Genomic DNA, 21,369 nt, shown 5'->3' with positions numbered 1-21,369 from the left:
GTGAGGTATTTCTGTGGCCTTTCCAGTTGTTGTAGATGTCTTGTGAGGTACATACCAAAAGGGGCATTGTACTTTATAATGGGTCTAATGAGTGATGAGTAGAGGGGGAACAATGACCTCTTTTTTTCCTGGATGAGAAACCTTTTGTGATGAGGTGTGCCACAGAAGAATTTTCTGACTACTGTGGCATTGTGATTATCAAAGGCGATACTACTGTCCACCTGTGTCCCAAGGTCTCATCACACTTTAGGTGTTAAGTAGACTACCATCTATGTGGTAGCTCATGGGTACAGAGTTTTTACCAAAGGGGATGACAATGCACTTTTTGGCATTGAGCTTGAGGCCATGGCTTTGACACCAGGTATCTGTTTCAGTGAGGCCGTTTTGTAGGAAGTCCACATCATTAGGAGTTTCAATTATGGCTCCTAGTTTACAGTCATCTGCGAACTTCGTTAGCCAAAGACCTTCTGTGTTAGCCTGTACTTCCGAAAAGTAGATACCAAACAGGAGAGGACCCAGGACTGAACCCTGTGGTACTCCACTTGTCACTGGTCTGAAGTCAGATTTGGAGTCTGCTACTTTCACAGTTTGGGTTCTGTTAGTGAGCCAGTTGGCAACCAATCTTGTGACATAGGGATTTATATCTAGTTGGTGAGTTTATCTATAATTCCAGAGTAGGAAATGGTGTCAAAAGCCTTGGCGAGATCTAGATAGGTTGTGTGAACCACCATGCCCTCGTTTACGGCTTTGTTGACTGCTTCAAAGAAGCCTATCAGGTTTAGGAGACATGATCTGCCTTTTGCAAACCCGAACTAGGTGGGGTCCAGAGTTTGGAGATTACCAATGTCTTTGTTTATAAGTGCCATGATGATACATTCCATGGCCTTGCAGACCAGGCTGGTTAGCTAATGGAGCGTTAGTTCCCAGGATCCGTGGTGGCTCCCCCTTTGTGGGGTAGGATAACTGTCACTGTGCGACATTCAGTGGGCACAAAGCTTGAGGTGACGCTATGATTGAACATGGTGCTTAGGTGGGGCGCCATTTTATTCTGTAGTTCATGTAGAACGCAGCCTGGGATGTTGTCAGGTCCCATGGATGCTGTGTCCTTGGCTTTGGAGAGTGTAGTTTTTACCTGTGCAGCAGTGATTACAGGAATTTTGCAATCTTCTGGTATAGAGATGGGCCATTTAAGGGGTGAGAGGGAAGTAAAGTTAGCACTGAACCGATCTGCCAGGATGTTGGCAATATCAGTTGGTTCTGTATATTTAGTGCCGTTGTGCTGTAACTCAGAGAAGATTTGAGTGTTGCCATTGAGATTCTTGACATAACTATAGAATGCTTTGTGGCTGTCTTTAGAATCAGTGGCGATTTTGTTTTCATAACTAGCTTTGGAGGATTTTGTGAGGGATCTCAGCTTCTTACTGAGGCTGACCATGAGTTCCTCCAATCATGGGATTTGACTCTTTTTTGCAACAGTTTCTTTCTTCTGTTGTAGAGTTTGTTTATGGCAGGGGACCACCAGATTGGCTTCCTTTTTTGGAGGATAGCATCTTGGTTCTGTTAGGGATAGCACGACCCATGCACTCGTGTAAGTGCTTATAAAGTGCATTTGTGTAGGATTCAGCAGTCGTACCTCTATTGTCTGTCTGCATGGGTGTTGTGAAGTTTGCTACTTCTGTCTTAAGAAGCGTGAAGTTGGCATTGGATACATTTTTTACAGTGGTTTCCCTAATGGGGGGTGGGACGTGAATGCCTAGGGTGATTAGCTTGTGGTCGGATCTGACCAATGAGGAAATGACCTCTGGTGTGGAACACTGGTTGACCATGTTGGTAATGACCAGGTCTGGGATACTGCTGTCCCTGGTGGGGGTGTGGATAAGTTGATCCAAGGCATTGGAATTTATGAATTCCAAAAAATGCTGAGCAAAAGAGTTGGTACATGAGTAGTTTTCCCAGTTAATGGTGGGGTAATTGAAATCGCCCATTATTAGGGTGTTGGGTTGTACCCTAATATTTTCCAGTACATCAAGAAATGAGGAGTGGGAATCCTGGGGCATGGCGGGGGATCTGTAGCAAGTTACAATTTGGATTGCGGTCTTGCCCAGAGTTAATTGCACTTGGATAATCTCGGATGCATTATGCTGAGCAACTAGTCTGGAGGTGTGGATATCCTTAATTGGAGGTGTGGATAGCCTTAATTGGAGGTGTGGATATCCTTAATTGGAAGTGTGGATATCCTTAATTGGAGGTGTGGCTATCCTTAATTGGAGGTGTGGAGATCCTTAATTGGAGGTGTGGAGATCCTTAATTGGAAGTGTGGATATCCTTAATTGGAGGTGTGGATATCCTTAATTGAGTATCATGATTATCATTCTCTTTTACCTTTAGTGCCACGTCTCACAGATGCTAATACACACCTGGGTACACCTAGATTTTTACAACCAAACGCAAAACTGCACATGGCTTTCATACACTTCATCTGCCACCCTTCTATTCTGCAGACCATTATGTGTATTACCTAATACCCAAGTGTTTGTGAAATCTCCTGTTAGAGCAATTTTGTTTTCCATTCCCTGTGATATATCAGAAAAACACAAGACACTGGACCTAAAATTTGCCCCCGTGGTACCTCCATTTGTAAGCTCTATTTCTGCTAGTGTTCCTTTCACCATAACCAAATGCATGGTTCCACAATTTGCATCCCCAGAAGGAAAACGCTTTTGTGAGGTACTCTAATGAATGCTCTCGGGCTTATTCTCTGCAGTTTTTTCAATGTTGGCTTCTTTGGTGCCAAGTCAACTGTGGTACTGAAATCCATCTACTAGAATCTAGCAGCTTGTCCTTTCAGGAAAGAAAAGGATAGCATTATATAATAAAAACCCTCTCCCCCCTCAAATAAAAAATCTGTTTATAATTACCTTGCATTTGCAACACATTCAAGTACAGCTTCACCACTTCCTGCCACCACACTGATGTTCTGTGGTGCAATTATGATTTTTGGAGCCACGGGGTCAGCAGGGCTGCTAGCATCTGTAAAAGAATAAGGAATATATTAAAAAATGAAGAAATACAGTTCAAGAAATAATAGCCATTTATTTACTACTTTGAAATTTATTTGTGAAAGGCCTCTTAAATGGCTAACCCAAGGAGTAATACTGCACAAGTTAGTCAACACATTAAAATGGTACTGTATTTATTCATTCAAAGACACATGCTCAAACACAAAACTACCTTCAAAATTTTTGTTTTGCACTCTTTTGCCCACTGCTGCCCGTCAATCATCATTACCCTTCTTGGCCAACTGGCCCATTTGATTCCAATCACTGAGACGAGGGCTGACCAGGATGGGCCTTTGTATTTAAATTTACCCTGCGGTTTTGTGACCTTGGAATTAGTTATAACAGAGGGAAGCACAGCAGGTCTCCACCTGCATGGGGGGTTTCTAACAGGAGAGCTACACCTCCCCAACAGAAAATCAAAATATCAAAAGTTGTTTTAGGTTTTTTGGAGTAGATGAGTCTTAGAGGAACTCATCCTCATCATTCTCATTTTTTTTGACTGATTAATTTATGTTGGGTAGATGGGACGCAGGGCCCATTATCCACTATAATGTTGTTACAATACAAATGTAGTAATTTACGCACCGTTTTACAGTTGTGGTAGTACAATGTAATACTATTATCACAATACAATGTCAACGCAAACCAAAATAGTGCATAGTTTTGTAGTTAATATATATATCAAACCGCCTCTAGTCAGATAGCCATAGTTCACAGATGAAATGGGCTGAAGATATTTATGTATCCTGTCTGCTTTGCTGGCATACAGGAGTAGAGCTCTGTGTACAGCCTAGGTGATCCAAGCTCAACTAGAAACCCAGGCTTGATGGAGCTGGTAGGAAAGGATAGGCATACCCATTTATATGGCAGGGTGGGTTGCAGAAAGGTGCATACAATCACAGTCATCCTGAGAAGGGACAGTGGCTGTGTGCAGCCTGGAGTAAGCTTTAATTAAACCAACATCTGGTTGTAGCCTTCATTAGTGAGGGTATAGGAGGATACCCTTACCAGGGTGGTTTTGGGGTAACTGGGAGGCACTGTGGGACCCTGCAATGAGATAAGTAGCTTGCAGCACCATTGTTAGACAGTACAAATGTCCTAACTGCTAAGATGCTAGTGAGGGCAGGACTGGATAATGATGACCCCTCCAGATGTCTTTCACCCTTGCACTGTACTGGGATAACCCTCTGGTATGGTAGAATAAATGGTCAGATTCTGATTGAGAAGAAGATTGATGGTCAGCAAGCATGAGAGCAAAAAGCTCCTGAAAAAAGTGCCCCAGAATGAGTAAGGACTGGATATGCACTGGGCCTTCCATAGGTTAGTTCCCAAGTAGGAGAAAACCTCCATCAAAGCATTCTATTAGCCTGGGATGAGTGAGGTGGCAGAGACTGACATATGACGATGACAACTACTGAGTTACAGTACAGCTTAGTAGGAGATGATGATAAAGATTTATCAGTAAGAAGAATGAGAATATGGAGTCTAGTGTAACTACTAAATCTTTTGCCTTGGGAAGAGCAGTTCAGTCCTGCTCAAAGTGGGGTGAGTTGTCCACAAGTCCAACATTGTGAGCATTATTTGACAGACTGCTGCAAATGACAGAGGTTCCCACGGTCATGAGTGACAGACAGGTCTGTTGCATTGGTACGTCTTGTCTTGGGTGTTAACTAAAGGAATGACTGGCCACTAGGAGGCAGAGGTGTCTAGTAATTAAAGAACTGTGATGCAAAGGTAACGGAAATGTGTATCGTGATGTTTACAAAGTGCTGTGCAGAATGTAAAGCACCCTTCTAAGACCAGGTAACATACCAGTTATAGGGGATTTGGGATAGCCACTTAGCTGTACCAAACAGCATGGCTTCAGTTTTCCTCACATTAAGTGTCAAACTTAAAAACACTATATCGAGTGAAGTGCCTTGAAATAATTAAGTATAGAATTCATGCAGGAGTGTGAGATAGACCCAAAGTCCAGGTGAACAAGTCATCAGTATAAAATCATGCTGGAGTGTTAGAGACTGTAACCCCAAAAGTGTTATTGAGCATGCATAAATAAAGTAAATTAAACAACAAGGACTTGGGGTGGAGCCCTGGAGAACTCCTGCATTAGCTGGTTAAATATTGGATTTGGAGTGAGCCCCAAAAAAGTATCCTTGCATGGCTAAAGGTGCTACGTGGGTGAGGGACGATGCCACTGGTTATGGAGGAGTTGACAATATGTTGAAGAGGGCCTACTATAAAAGTTTTGGGGAAGAGGGAAGCAAGATTGTCAGACCGCAAATCCCTAACTTGGCAATTTTAGCAAGATATTTACCACTGTAGCCTCACAGCAAGAGGTTCTCCCGTTCGATTCCCGGCTGGAGTGTGGGGAGTGCCTTCTGTGTGGAGTCTGCATGTCCTCCCCATGGTTGGGTGGGTGTTCGAAAGACATGCGTAAATGGGCGTGCCTTCGTTGAAGGCTGAACGTCGAGCTGGCACCTCGGCGTTCATGAAAATAAACTGCCAATCATTAGCGGACCGGAGTTCCGCTGTGGCGACCCCTAACCAGGAAAAGCCGAAAGACAACAACAACAACATTATTTATTTATTTCAACAAAATAAAGGAAAGGAGGACCACACCGGATAGTCAAAACAGTTCCAATAAGCTCTTTCGTTTACTAAAATGAGAAAACTTGTGTGTCTTAAAATTGTCTGAAGAAGTTGGAACTGTTTTGAGTATCCGATGTGGTCCTTTTTTCCTTTATTTTGTTGCAGTTTGTTCATTTTCTCTGAGTTTAACATTTATTTATTTGACATTTTCAAAAGGAGCAGGGGTCTTCTAAGTAAGGTTCAGAATGGTGAACAATACAAACTGGTAAAGAGCCAGGGGTCTGAATTGTCATTTTAAATTGTTCTGAAAACAGAATATAGTGGAGGCAATTAATTCCATATGACTTTATGCATTATCTTAAGTAGGAAGGAATCCTTACTTCTTCATGTCAGTCTTTTACCTTACCGCCAAATCCCTTTGGGTTACTAAGGAGACTGTTTTGGTGTATTTAGCGAGGTAGCTTTGGAGTGACAAATGATGCAATGGGTAAACAAAAGCACAATATTCCCGTTCATTCTTTATATTGCAGAAATCAGTCCAGCATGGATTTGATTAGAGGATTTTAAAATACTTCAATGTTTTTTAATGCAGCAGAGTTTGGCCACAGGGAGGGAGATTTTTTTTAAAACAACTAGTAACATGTGGAAAGTACTTATCCTATAAACGCAGAGGGAAATTCAGAAAATGCTCTAAGGTTATGTCACAGATCAATAATGCATTTTTAGTAAGCATGAGACAGCTCAGTCAGTAATACGATTTCTTGATGATAATATTTAAATGATTTGAAATTTTAGCCTGAGCAGTTGAACATGACTGTACTGTAATCACTACAGAATGATGAATGTGTCACTGGAATATACCTTTTGAGTCCAGCAGTAGCATGCAGATGTGCCGTAATTATATCATATCCACAATTTGCACTTTCTCTGCATTCCCCGACAATCTAAAAGCGAAGGTGAAGCAATCACAGTGTTGAAAACTTAGCTATTCTTGTTAACTAGCCTGCACCTTTCCCATATTATATTAACACCATCTCTCAAACTAGCCTGCACCTTTCCCATATTATATTAACACCATCTCTCAAAGCAATCTAAAACAACAATAGCCAGGACACATCTGCTATCTACCTTGCTTAACACTTCCCCTGTGCTCACAAACCTTTGTAAAACAGATATAAGCAAACTTGAATCCTGCTATAAGATAGCTAGATTTGCCACAGAATCATCTTACAAAACACATCACTGTGAATCTCTCAAGAAGCTTAACTGGTTAGAATTCCCTCTATTACTGCAATTAAATCAGCTCTCACTAGCACACAAAATATTACACCACTCAGACAAAATCCCAGCTCTTCAACATCTTATACATCCCCACACCACAACCACAGCCCTGAAATCTAGCACCCAAAATCACCTAGAGGTCACCAAATTTAACAATGAGGCAGGAAAAGCTGTCTACAGCTATGCAATCTCTAAACTCTGGAACTCCCTTCCCTACCCACCTAATAACAAACAACACTACCACTCAATTTAAGAAACTCCTTTAAGTTCACTTCATGAACAACAGGGCTATGCTCCTGTCTTACCCCAGGATAAAAAAACTTTGATTACAACTAACTCCCATACACCACAATGTTGTTGTTGTGTCTTTCGGCCTTTCCCGGTTAGGGGTCGCCACAACGGAACTCTGGTCCGCTAATGATTGGTAGTTGATTTTTACGTGCCGAGTTATGGTTATTCTCTCATCCTATCCACAGTCTAATCATGACCAAAGGCAATGAAATGCCTTTAACTCCCAAAAATCATTACCAACTACATTTCCAACAAGTCCAATAACCACAGGATGGCTATGTATAGCTTATCATATTTGGAATGTGTAATGTACTGTCCTACCTAATGATGTTCTTACTTACTCTGAGTGTGTGCAATATGCTGTCATTTCATTGGAATGTTTGTTTTACCTCTAAGGAAAAGTTATTTAAAAATCTGTATGATGTTGTGAATGTATGTTCTTGGAGCTTTTCTCCCCGGGCCTCCACTGAAAATGGACCTGTGTCCAGTCGGACTTTCCCAGTTATCAAATGTAAAATAAATAAAATAAAAATAAATAAATTATACATATATACATATATATTTGGGGTCTTTTTAGGAATATGAGCCATAATCAACTAATTATACTGGACTGCAACAGATAACCTGATCTGACTACTTTGAATTTGTCTCAAGCAAGACCAACATCCATCAATCAAAACATTTTGAAAAAGGCTATAAAGTATGCAGTCAGTGGCTTACCAGGAGCTAGGATCCACCACATTATGCATGCACTCAGGTCACTGGATCACAAAAGTACCAGTATGACTCAGTCATTGTCCATGTGGGAGTAAATGACCTGTACTGTATTTACCTAGACTATATGAAGACAGACATCATGGAGCTCTCGGAATATGCGTCTTAGGCTGGTACGAGCCTAGCACTGAGCAGCATTTTACCTTCATCCAAGGATGATCCCACAATACGAACAAAAGATGACTGAATTTAATAACTGGCTTAGTCTCTGGTGTCATTCTAAGGGGTTGCAATGTTTGTTAGCTTGGAAAGAGATGGTCAACAGAAAACACTGCTTTGTCAGGGATGGCCTGCACTTCTCCCCTCTACACTTTCAAATATTCGCTAAAATATTCTCTTCCCCATAGTGCCTTTTTTAGGTAATGCCAAACAAAGTACTTCCGACATAGCAAGTCAAAACCAAGAAAATCTAAAGGTATTACTGCTCAATGCTAGGAGTCTAAACAAAAAACTCCACTGCCTATAAGTTCTCTTCACCCCAGAGAATGCTGATGTCTGTGCAGTTATTAAGACATGGTATTGAAGCTGCGGACAGCACGCCAACAGTGCAAGGTTACAATGCTTTCCACACATTTAGACCAGCTACTACACAGACAGGGACTAAAGGTGGAAGTCTCTCTATTTATACCAAAAATAAATATACCTCAAGGCTGGTCAAATTGGACAATGCACTTGAGCTGCTCCATGCTCAAATCACCATAGGCATAATGCAATATCACTTCCTTGCCAGCTATAGGTCTCCCTCTATGACCCAGGAAACCCATACCATGTATTTAAACTCATTAGAAACACTACCATCCTATCCAATACCATATTCTTGGGTGACTTTAATTACCCCACTATTAACAGGGAATCCTATACAACAAATTATAAATAAATATAGCAAAACAAATATAGCAAATTTCACACTCCTCAAAACCGAGGTGGAATCCTTCAAAGCCTCCGGGCCTGTAGAAAATACGGCCCAGACCGCAGAACCCTTTATAAACTCATTCTATGAACACCTTCAGGAATGCATGGATCATGCGATCCCAAATAAAACCAAGACCCAATCCTCCAAAGGCAGACGTCCTGTCTGGTGGACCCCAGCCATAAACAAACTATACAATAGAAGGAGGAAGCTGCTAAATGATAGAGCAAAATCCCAAAAAGGGAAGGCATCATTGATCAGTATTAGCAAAAAACTACGGGCACTCATAAAATTGTCTAAGGCCAGCTTCGAGAGAAAAATTGCACAGGACACTAAGGATAATCACAAGGCTTTCTTTAGTTATGTTAGGAACCTGGGTGGTAATTACCAGATATGCTCAGAATTAGTCCAAAATGACAAAAAATACACTGAACCCACAGACATTGCCAACATCCTATCTGACAGGTTCAGCGCAAACTTCTCCCCCCCCCCCCCACCAAAAGGGTAAATATCTATCCCAGCAGAGTGCTGCCCCCCTGACATCTCAGATGCTCAGGTAAGAGCCGCCCTCTCCAAAGCAAAAAACACAGCATCAATGGGACCAGACGGTGTCCCAAGCTACGTCCTACATGAACTCCAAGAAGATCTAAACCCAAACATAAAACTACTGTTCAATCTCAGCCTTACTACAGGATATGTACCCAAAGAGTGGCGTACAGCAACAGTGGTCTCTCTCCATAAAGGTGGTGCCTCAATGGATCCTGGAAACTATCGCCCCATAAGCCTGACTAGCTTGGTCTGCAAAGCTATGGAAAGGATCATCATGGACCTCATAAATAAAGATATTGGGGACCTACAGACACTGGATCCTACCCAGTTTGGCTTTGTTAAGGGCAGATCCTGCCTCTTAAACCTGGTTGATTTCTTTGAGACAGTCACCAAGGCCATTGACGAGGGGAAGGTGGTCCACACAGCCTACCTGGACCTCGCAAAAGCCTTCGATACAATACCCCACTCGGGCATTATAGATAAGCTCACCAGCTTAAATATAAACCCCTATGTCACTAGATGGATTGCAAACTGGCTCAAGGACAGAACCCACATGGTTAGAATTGTTGGAGCCATGTCAGACTCCAAACCAGTTACAAGTGGTGTCCCACAAGGCTCAGTCCTGGGACCTCTCTTGTTCGGTATATATTTCTTGGAGGTACAGGCCAACACAGAAAGACTGTGGCTGACCAAGTTCACAGATGACTGCAAACTGGGAGCCATAATCGACTCTCCAGCCGACACAAGCATCCTCCAAAAGGGCCTCATAGAAACAGACAACTGGTGCCAGAGCCATGGCCTCAAGCTAAATGCCAAAAAGTGTATAGTCATCCCATTTGGCAAAAACAAAGTGCCCACAAATTACCACATAGGTGGTAATCCATTAAGTACAGAAGAAGTAATTAGGGACCTGGGGACCCAAGTTGATAGCAATCTCTCATTTGACAACCACGTGGCCAAAGTGGTTGGAAAAACATTTTATATAGCCCACCTAATCATGAAGGGATTCACATCTAGATCAGGGGAGGTCATCGTGCTTCTTTACTCATCCCTCATCAGGCCCATAATTGAGTACAATGCCCCTTTTGGGATGTACCTTACCAGACACCTTCAGCAACTGGAAAGACCCCAAAAGTACCTCATCAAGAGGATCAAGGGGCTCAAACAGATGCCATATGCTGCCCGGTTAAAGAAACTCCAGCTCTACTCAGTGGCATACCGCGTGTTCAGAGGCGATCTGTGCCTGACGTATAAAGCCATGTCCAACCCAGAATTAATGGACATGCTGCACCTCAGAAAATCCAAATCCCATCGAGCTACGCGCTCGAGAGACTTGAACCTCAGCACTGAAATAAATAGGACATGCTGGAGGGACAGATTCATAACCCAGAGGCTCCCTTCACTCTGGAATAAAATCCCAGTCCAGGTTAGGCAGAGTCCCTTATTGACTCTCTTCAAGAGGAATCTTTGTGAGTGGATGGGAGATCGTAGGTTTACCCCAGGTATCACTTCTGTGTCACTGTTAGACAGAGGCACAGTATACTAACCTCGAAAAAGGGCATAGCAAAATAAATTTAAAATGGGAGGCGAAAGCCAAACACATTTTGGCTAAGCTTATAAATGCCCTAGGGCAGATAGCCTAGTATGAACCTATGAACAGCAAACATACAGGTACAGAGAAAATTTTGTAAACACAAACTACCTGGACCAGTCTGTCAGTATGCCAACCAGGGGAGCAAACATACTGGATCTGGTCCTCACTAATATGGAAAACTGCTGCATACCTCCTGCTTTCATGCCTTACTTGGTAAGGTCAGACCACAAAATGGTATCCTTTGAATTAAAAATAAAACCTGAGCTCCCAGCTAAACCTGGAATCCTCAGGAACTACTCTAAGGCTAACCCCTTGCTATTAAGTGATAACCTGGCAAAATGTCAAGCCACCATAAACCCTGAGAACACTAATGCCTATGTGGAACTGCTCACAGAAAACTTGTACAAGCATGCCAATAGCTGCATAGATGCAGCTATACCCACCAGGAAGAAGTACAGAACTAACTCAAAAAACAAGCTGCCCCGGTGGAATCACAAAATCAATAGGCTATATAACAGGAGGAGGAAATCATGGCAAAAATTAGGAGGTGCAACACCCAGCAGGACAAAATCACTCTCAAACTAAAAGATCTCAGTGGACAAAAAGTCAACCAAAGCCAAATTTCAGGTGAATTTGGCCTCCAAGGACAACCACAAGGCATTCTTTAACTACACCTGCAACCTCAAAGGCAGTACACACTTGTGTGCAGAGCTCACTGTAAATTGAGCCACCTGTACTGAGCCAGAAGACATAGCAAACCTGGCTGATAAATTCAGTTCCAACTTTACTCCTCTCTCCCTCTTAATCTTCTTTCAGGAAATACCATCAAATTTAACTCTCCCTGCTATCACTAGGAAATAGGACCTTAAGGTTCTCTGTAAGGCCAAGAACACTGCATCAATGGGCCCAGACAATATCCTAGGATGCCTTCTAAATAGCATGAAACATAACCAATCAGGGTCTCTGGAACTGCTATTTAACTATAGCCTCCAAACAGGCTACATGCCTCATGAATGGAGAGCAGCAAGTGTCATCCCTCTGCACAAAGGTGGGCCAACTGCGGACCCATAAGTCTCACTAATCTTACACGTAAAGTCATGGAAATGATCACTAGAGACATAGCAAACATCCAGACACTGGATCCAACCCAGTTTGGTTTTGTCAAGGGGTGATCATGCCTACTCAACATAGTGGACTTTTTTGAAAAGGTCACTAAAGCAATGGATGAGGGCAAAATGGTTCACACTGCCTACACTGATCTGGCCAAGGCATTTTACCCAATACCCCACTCAGGCATTGTTGACATACTCAAGAGAAAAGGTACAAACGTTTATGTCACCCTGTGGATAGCCAACTGGCTCACAGACAGGAACTAGGAAGTTAACATTGGGGAGTCCACCTCTACAAAGAGGGTAGTCACATGTGGAGCCCCTCGGGGGATCAGTCCATGGACTGCTCCTTTTTGGCATTTACTTCTCTCAAGTCAAGGCCAATGGCAGTGGTCTCTGGCTGACTAAATTTGCAGAGGATTGCAAATTGGGAGCTGTTATCGAATCCCACACTGACACAAATGTTCTCCAGGAGGGGCCGACACAGACAAATAACTGGTGTCAGAGACATGGACTAAAACTAAATGCCAAATAATTCATATTATTATCTTTTTGGAAGTCATCCACCCCTAGTAACTATCATATTGACAACACACCCCTTAGAACTGGCCCAGTAGTCAGGGACCTATGGGACACACACAGATAGTAATCTAGTAATCTTTGACCATCCTGTGTCTACAGTAGTGAGGAAATCATTCAATGTTGCAGAACTTTTAACAAAGGTATGGCATCCAAGTCCAAGGAAGACATTGTTCCACCATATTCGGCATTCATCAGACCTATCATGGAGTGCAATGACCCCTTTGTTATGTACCCAACCAGGCATTTCCAATAATTGGAATGTCCACAGAGGTTCCTCACTAAAAGAATACAGGGCTTAAGTAAAATGTCCTATGCAGATCACCTCAAGTCCCTATCCTTGTATTCTGTCTCCTACAGGTTTTTGAGGGGAGATCTATGCCTGGCATACAGGGCATTGTCAGACCCCACTCTGATGGATCTTATGCACATCCGCAAAACAAACAGCTCCAGAATTACCCATTCTAAAGACTTAAACCTTGCCTGAGATATAAACAGGCATGCATCACAGAGATTACCCCATCTCTGAAACAGGCTCCCCACTCATGTGGAGCAGAGTTCCTTTCCTAACCTACTTCAACTGCAACCTGGACAATTGGATAGGAAACAGAAAATTCATCCCTGGTTTGGCACCTATGTCTCCAATGGACACAGGCAACCTGCAAATGGTTCATCCCCCAGGCCCTAGATGCAAATGTTTCATCGCCCAGGCCCTTGCTTACACTTATCAGGGGTATCAGAACTTGTCAAAAATTTGGGGTGCATGGCTAGACTTCAAAAGGCCCTTGTGCTTGTTAGCCTTGTAAGCGCCTATCAACTATTCTAAACTATAGTATCTAAAGCCAACATTGCTGCATTGCAGGTCCTTTTCCACCAGCTTCGTCACTGAAGACTTGTTCACAGAAAATGCAGACTGTCTTACGAAAGTTTCTTTCTAGACTGCCAGAGTGATAGAAAACCCTTTTTACTGTGTATACATAAATAACTGAACAATAAATGGGCTGAATCTTTTCTGTGGTACAGGGACCCAGGTAGTAAATTCTGTTCTCTTCCTACTACTAATACCTGCTCATATAGGCCAATGCGCGACTCCAGTAACTTCATAACAAATCCCACTGGATCCTGTACTTTTATTAGCAGTGGCAAACCTATCCTGCTGAACTTTTTCTTATACGTACATTCCTCTTATTCAGTCAATCACACCTGCAATCTCTCCTGCTTCATACAGTTATCAGCTACATAGATTCTGATCTGACTTGCATCACTCTGTAGCTCCCAAATTGCATCCGCGTGATCATACGGTGTCTTCTCAATCTTGCTCGTTCTTTCTTGCAGACTTCTGGCATAACTAGTTAGTTTTTTTTCTCAATATTATTCAATTTTTCTCGCAGCTCAAAAACTGCAACTGCATCAATCACTCCAGATGCCAAGTTCTGTGATGTTCTGGGCCTCTGCAGTCATTGTTATTTCACATGGGCGTAGGCTTTGCCGTATGAGATACGTACTCAGGGATTTTATTTCCTGCCACTACTGTCCTCACAAACAGCTACTGGCTCTCTCAGTATAGCCTACAACAACCAATAATCCCCAAAGTACCTAGATATTTACTTTTACTGACAAAGACTATCACTGTTGAAAGGGAACTTTCGGCTCAACTTACTACACACAGACCACCATAACAGGAAGACCACCAGAATTTATTTTCATAAAATTTAAGAGACAGAAATGCCCTTATTTCCATTTCCAGACAAAAGATGCTCAACATGATAAAGAGATCCCCAAAATAATAAGCGCTGAGTCAGCAGAAAGAAAAGAATGATCACTGTTGGAATGATGCACGCTGGAATGATGCACGCGGTTTGTTCCTCTGAAAACTAATTGCCAACTCATCCTGATTAAAAGGACATCTACTAATCAGTATGTGATTTTTTTTTTTAGTTCCGCTTTGAATGTATGACAGAAGAGGGCATCTCTAATTCCAAGCTCCTTTGCTGAACTTTGTTAATATTGTTAACAGCCACAGAAATGCCAGAAACCTTGTCTCTACCATCTTCATAGATTTATCAAAAGCTTTTGATATGGTCTCCCACCAGAAACTCTTACATAAACTCTCATTCTCAGAGCTCGCCAACGTTTTGCTGCAATGGATCCATAGATACATAGCACAAGCAGTGAAATGGAAAAACTGATCGTCACCTTCCTTCCAGTACATGTTGGTGTCCCTCAAGAATCTTTACTAAACCACATACTTTTCAACATATTCATCAATGATCTCTGCACTGCAACAAGAAAAACTTCCCCATTAGTGCCATAAACAAGCTATACAACAGAAGGAGGAAACTAGTACAGAAGAGAGTAAAATCCCAAGAAGAAAAGACATCCCTGATCAGTATCAGAAAGAAACTACGATCCCTCATTAAATCATCCAAGACTAGTTTCGAAAGAAAAATTGCCAATAACTCCAAAGATAACCACAAAACGTCCTTTAGCTATGTCAAGAACCTAAGTGGAAACTCACAGATCTGCTCCGAGTTAGTGCAGAATGGCACAAAATACACTGAACCGACTGACATTGCCAACATTCTGGCAGACAGGTTTAGTGCAAACATCACCCCCCTCTCACCCCCTAAAGGGCCCATAACCACACCAGAAGAATGTAGGGCCCCATCAATCACCGACACACAGCTTAAAACAGCCCTATCCAAAGCCAAAAACACAGCTTCAGTGGGACCGGACGGTGTCCCAGGCTGTGTCTTACAAGAGCTCCAAAATTAACTAACCCCTCACCCAAACACACTGTTCAAATTCAGCCTCTCTACAGGTTACGCACCCACAGAGTGGCACACAGCAACAGTTATTCCGCTCCACAAAGGTGGAGCCACAACGGACCCCAGGGACAATTGCCCTATAAGTCTGACTAGCCTGGTCTGCAAGGCTATGGAACGCATCATCATGGAACTCATTAGCAGAGACATTGGGAACCTCCAAACCTTGGACCCTACCCAGTTTGGCTTTGTTAAGGGCAGATCATGCCTCCTAAACCTGGTGGACTTCTTTGAGATGGTTACCAAGGCATTAGATGAGGGAAAGGAGGTCCCCACAGCCTACCTAGACCTTGCAAAGGCTTTCAACACCATTCCCCATTCTAGTATTATAGACAAGCTCACCAGCTTGAACATAAACCCCTACTTCATGAGATGGGTTGCCAACTGGCTCATGGTTAGAACCCACATGTTGTGAGTTGCAGGCTCTACGTCCGACTCTAAATCTGTTACAAGTGGCGTCCCCCAGGGCTCAGTCCTAGGACCCCTCCTGTTCGGTATATGCTTCTTAGAGGTACAGGCAAGCATAGGACGACTATGGCTGACCAAGTTCGCAGATGACTGCAAACTAGGGGCCATAATTGATTCTCCGGCTGATACAGACACCCTCCAGATGGGTCTCACTGAGATGGATACCTGGTGTCAAAATCATGGCCTCAAGCTAAATGCCAAAAAGTGCATAGTCATCCACTTTGGAAAAAACAAAGTACCCATGAACTACCACATAGGTGGTAGTCCCCTAAATACAAAAAATGTAATAAGGGATCTGGGGACCCAAGTAGATAGTACTCTCTCCTTTGATAATCATATTGCCAAGGTGGTTAGAAAATCCTTCTATGTGGCCCACCTAATCACAAAAGGGTACGCATCTAGAACAAAAGAGTTTATTGTGCCTTTCTACTCATCACTCATTAGACCCATCATAGAATACAATGCCCCATTTGGGATGTACCTTACAAGACACCTGCAACAGCTGGAAAGACCACAAAAGTACCTCACCAAGAGGATTACTGGCCTCAAACAGATGCCCTAGGCAGCCCAACTCAAGAAACTCCAGCTGTACTCGGTTGCATACCGCTTACTCAGAGGTGATCTCTGCCTGACATACAAGGCCATGTCCAACCCAGAATTGATGGACATGCTCCACCTAAAAAAAAACAAATCCCGGACAGCCACATGCTCTAGAGATATAAACCTCACCACAACGATAAATAGGACATGTTGGAGAGATAGATTCCTATCCCAGAGACTCCACATGCTTTGGAACAGGATTCCAATATACATCAGGCAGAGCCCCTCCTTAACACTCTTCAAGAGAAACCTTGACGGGTGGATGGGAAACAGAAAATGCACCCCGGGGATCACTGCAGTGGGTCTGCTGGACAGTGGCTCAGGGAACTAATGGCTCTGCTGGACAGAGGCACAGGGAACTAATCTAAGGGGGTGGCAAAAGCCAACACATTCTGGCTAGGCTTATAAATGCCCTTGGGCAGATAGCCTAGTACTTACCTATGAACCTATTTAAGTATGCTGGTGAATCAATTATCTGCTCTGCTGAATCTCTCAATAAATTCTTAGAATAATTATATTGTTCATACCTTACATCCCCTTTTTCTCCCTTCTTCACTTACTTATTTCTCGCCCCGGGCTTCCTCTCTAAATATTCCATAAGCCTGCTGATCTCTCACTTCTTACATCAAATATCAATTTCGGTTTGCATTATACTAACTTACCTTTAATTTTTATATAAACTGGCTAAATTTTCTCTAGTATATCATCATCATGCATCTGTTCTTAATCATTGCTTTCATATTATGTCAGATTTGTTACAATTAAAGTTGAATTGCTTGTTTTATTTTTAAAGACTGTAAAATTATTGTTCCTAAAATGCTTTGTAAAACTTTGGGAGTTTTTCTGCCTGGACCTCTGCTGCAAATGGGCTGCTACCCAGATGGACTTTCCCAGTAATCAAATGTCAATAAATAAATAAAATTCCAAGACCTTACTCAGCAATCCTGATCGACTGAAACACGGATAAATAATTCACCACTATTTCTAAACCCTAAAATAAATGAATATACTGTTCTTTTCCCCAAAACACGCCTCTGCCAAAACAACTTTATTTATCATCATCTCTGCCAACAACAACATGACAGAACAAGTAAACCTCAGGAAATTATTGGGCGTCATCACAAATGACCAGTTAAAATTCAACTACTATGTATCACACGTGGTTAAAATAACTCTTCAAAAACTAGGAATTTATGCAGAGTAAAAATCTACCACACTGAAATAGCCAGAAAACGTACAGCCTCTACAGCCTTATTCTCTCGTCTATACTGTCCCACTCTTCAAGTTTCACAAAGGTCCAAACTTGAGCAATGTTATCATAAAGCAGCCAAATTTGCAGTAAACTACAACACTAGAACATACCACTGCCTAGCCCTCAGAGAATTAAACTGGTTAGAACTACATCACAGAGCTCTCTCTTAGCAAACTACAATACACAGACTTCTCTCTAAGCCAGAAAATTGCCCAGCCCTTAAAAACTTAATACAACACGACTCCCCCAATAGAATTTTAAGCTCTGGAGAAAAATCATTAGTCACTATAACCAAATCATTTAATACTTGCAAGTGACTCTCCATATTTAAAGAGTGTTGTTATATTATGGAACTACATTCCACTACCTCTGAAATCCATTCAGAATGCAAACTCATTTAAAACACAGCTAAAACATCACCTATCAAATAAATGGATCTGCTCCTGTGTATCGCCAGTATAAATGCCAGCATTATTTTCAGCTTGCCAAATCATCAAACCATTTCTTTTTGTGCAGAATCCTGTGCCCCAGAACCAGTCTTCACCAATACCTCAATAGTTTTACTAGCATCTCCCAGTTACATATGCATTTTTGAAACTGCACTCCCTCAACCTCTATATGCTTCTAATATAAACTTTATGATAAGCATATACGTGTCTCTAAACCAGTTTAAGTCCTCACCTCAACAACAAATTAACATTTTCTGCCCTACCTGGCGCTGTCCCTCACCTCCATTTCTTTGAATTTCTAAGCACTAATCACACGAACTATTACATATCTGACAAACCCAAACAAACACCTCTTCAAAATGCTCAATGTTGACACATCTACTAATGTACAAGTTTCTTTTATATTATAACAGTTGCCTCTAATTTCATACGAAGGTAATCTAATTTGCAGATGTATATGTTATTGTTAATGGATATTATTTAATGTATTTTCACACATATTACTGACTGTCTGTTTAAAAAGGTTTGCAATATGTTGGAGCCTTTCTCCCTGGGTCTCTGCTTTTTGACTAAACCCATTCAGACTAACCTGGTAAACAAACGCAAAAAAAAAAAAAACTTGTTTATATTTCTATTTTTTACTTTTTAGTCTTTAAGTAAAATATTAATGCTATTAATATTAATTATTAAGTAAGAAAAACTATTTATTGTGGCACTAATGACAAGATGCACAAATACACTCACTATCTTCTTTTCACTTAACATTTGAGTTACTTGAATTTATATTACGTTATTAAGCAGTGCAGACACAGTTGTCCAAGACCCAAGTAGCATATGTCATAGATGCTATCAATCACCTGTGCTGGTTAAACAGAGGATCAGCCCTCAACCAGCTTAGAAAAAAACATCAGAAGTTATGGTCATAAATTGTATCTCAGTCAATTGCAGTTATAGCAGCAACAAAAATAAACCCAACCACAGAGGCAAACTTAATGATTCATAAGAACTGTCAAAATCCAAAACCCACAAAAAAACCAGATTCCAGAAAAAACAAAGCACCTAGTGTTCCCTGCAGCAACATTGTTCCTTGCAGCACCTATAAATCAGCACCCACCTCACCTGAGCAAAAGCTACCAATGGAACAGACTGCTTTCCACACACGTCATTTCGGGACCCAAACCCACTCCCAAAACAATAATACACACAATTCCACAAGAGAATGCATACCCAAATGATCTGTTTAAGTCTCTGTGCTCCAAAAAGACACAACAAAACCACTATTCAACCATTAATATTTAGAAAAATATACTTGATTCCAGTTACGATGCTAATAAAAGTTGGTTTCACAATCCCTAGACCATTATTATTATTTTTTTTACAATTCTGATGATAAACCAGAAGAACCAGCTGGCATTATCAGAATTTCTCACAGTAATTGTGCTTACACAGCAAACTGCTTAAATTATTGTTAAACCATCCACTCAACAGCAACTGCGGCAATTTCTTCCAAATCCCTCTAACTTAGAATCAACTACACTCAACAGATCCAGGATAACATAGCTGTGATCCATGTGCATGCAATACTGTGACTTTTGTCAAGAAATGCAAGGCGGGGCAATGCCACCCACATATGGCATGGCAGTTTCTGGTGGGACAATCACCAGGTACTTAATATATGTCTGCCGATATACCCTGCTGTTTTAAACTTACCTTTTTTTTTTCTTGTGTGTATGTGGAAGAAATGATATACAGAGATGCAAATGTGTGTGTGGGAAATGATGTCGGGAGATGTAAGAGTGTGTGTGCGTTTGTGTGCATTGTCTCGCTAATGACAGAGGCACAATATTTTACTTAAAGAGTAAAATATTGTCCCTCTGTCATTATTAGAATGTTTTTTATTGAATTTGGCTTTGTGAGACTGAGGAAAAAAACGTGCCCCCCCCCCCCCCCGTCTCACATTATGCACTGTTCAGTTTCCCCCTCACCAAAGCCTCAACAATAATTCTGAAAGCAACAGAAGACATTTGTGTGATTTCAACCACTAATGATGGTTATGCTAATATGCCCATCTGCATCATCAAAACATAGCTGAGGAGAATGCATAACCTATATGGAAGCTGACGGAATTTCAATAAGTGCAGTGATTGTAAAAGTACTTTTTTGTAAAGAATTACTGTTCATTTTTAGCAAATTTGGATATGTTTCACAATCAGAATATCTATGCTCATTACAAAATGCAAAAATATATTTTTTCCAGGCCAAAGTGTTTCAATTTGCAAATGATCTTTAAGCATTACAACCATAGAAATCTAAACAATACAATGCTAACAACTGGCAAAAAATGGTAAATATAAACAAAGTAGATGACTTAGTGGATCAAACAAAAGTTCCATGCAGATTCCTTCCTGATTTCCACAGTACCTATTTCCTTAAGAGGTAATAGGTTATTTTTGTGTTTTTTTTGTAAATAACGTTTTAATACTTTGAGTACGTGTGTGTATACATACATATTACTACTGCAGGAAAATTTTTGAGAACTTGACCATTGATAATAAATTAATCATTGCTCCTGTTTAGCATATTTGCACCTAGAAAACTACAAACAATTCCAGGTGACATGTAAGGGATACATGAGCCAAGGAATAAATCTGAATACTGGAGTGTTTGATCATGTACAGTACCATAACAAATCCATCTGTAAGAATTACCATTAAATATTTACGTTATCTCCTAATAAAGTCACATTATATTAACTCATATCTTGCAATGAAAAATGGGAACCAAGATAAAGAACTTTTCCCACCTTGCAACACTTCCACGAAAGTGAAAGTTCTCAATATGGGTTTCTGTTGCTTTTTTCCCCTTAATGCTAATTTTAGATGCACCCTTATTCACCTCACTTTTGCCATCACTTCGGGGGCATTTATTTCAGGGTAATCAGAGCTTATAATGCCAAGATAAACTCACTTTCATTACTCCTTTGCCTATTCCTAATATACGATTTTATTTATATATCTTTACATGCATCTGTTTGAATCCA

At 41.3% G+C, this 21,369-nt stretch overlaps 1 protein-coding gene across 1 annotated transcript in view; it reads right to left on the bottom strand.

The window, feature by feature from the left end:
- The window catches only part of SDK1 (sidekick cell adhesion molecule 1), a 2,805,673-nt gene that overhangs the window by 1,712,994 nt on the left and 1,071,310 nt on the right, over positions 1 to 21,369 (bottom strand). Inside the window, exon 5 of the mRNA XM_044089098.1 lies at positions 2,919 to 3,030. Within this exon, the coding sequence (XP_043945033.1) occupies positions 2,919 to 3,030 (112 nt within the window). The remainder of the gene's footprint in view (positions 1 to 2,918; positions 3,031 to 21,369) is intronic.

The sequence above is a fragment of the Protopterus annectens genome, chromosome 12.part0 (assembly GCF_019279795.1).
Source record: "Protopterus annectens isolate FY-2018-M chromosome 12.part0, PAN1.0, whole genome shotgun sequence".
Lineage (NCBI taxonomy): Eukaryota > Metazoa > Chordata > Ceratodontiformes > Protopteridae > Protopterus > Protopterus annectens.
Note: the sequence above shows the minus strand (reverse complement) of the source record. Positions and strands in the feature narration are given on the sequence as shown.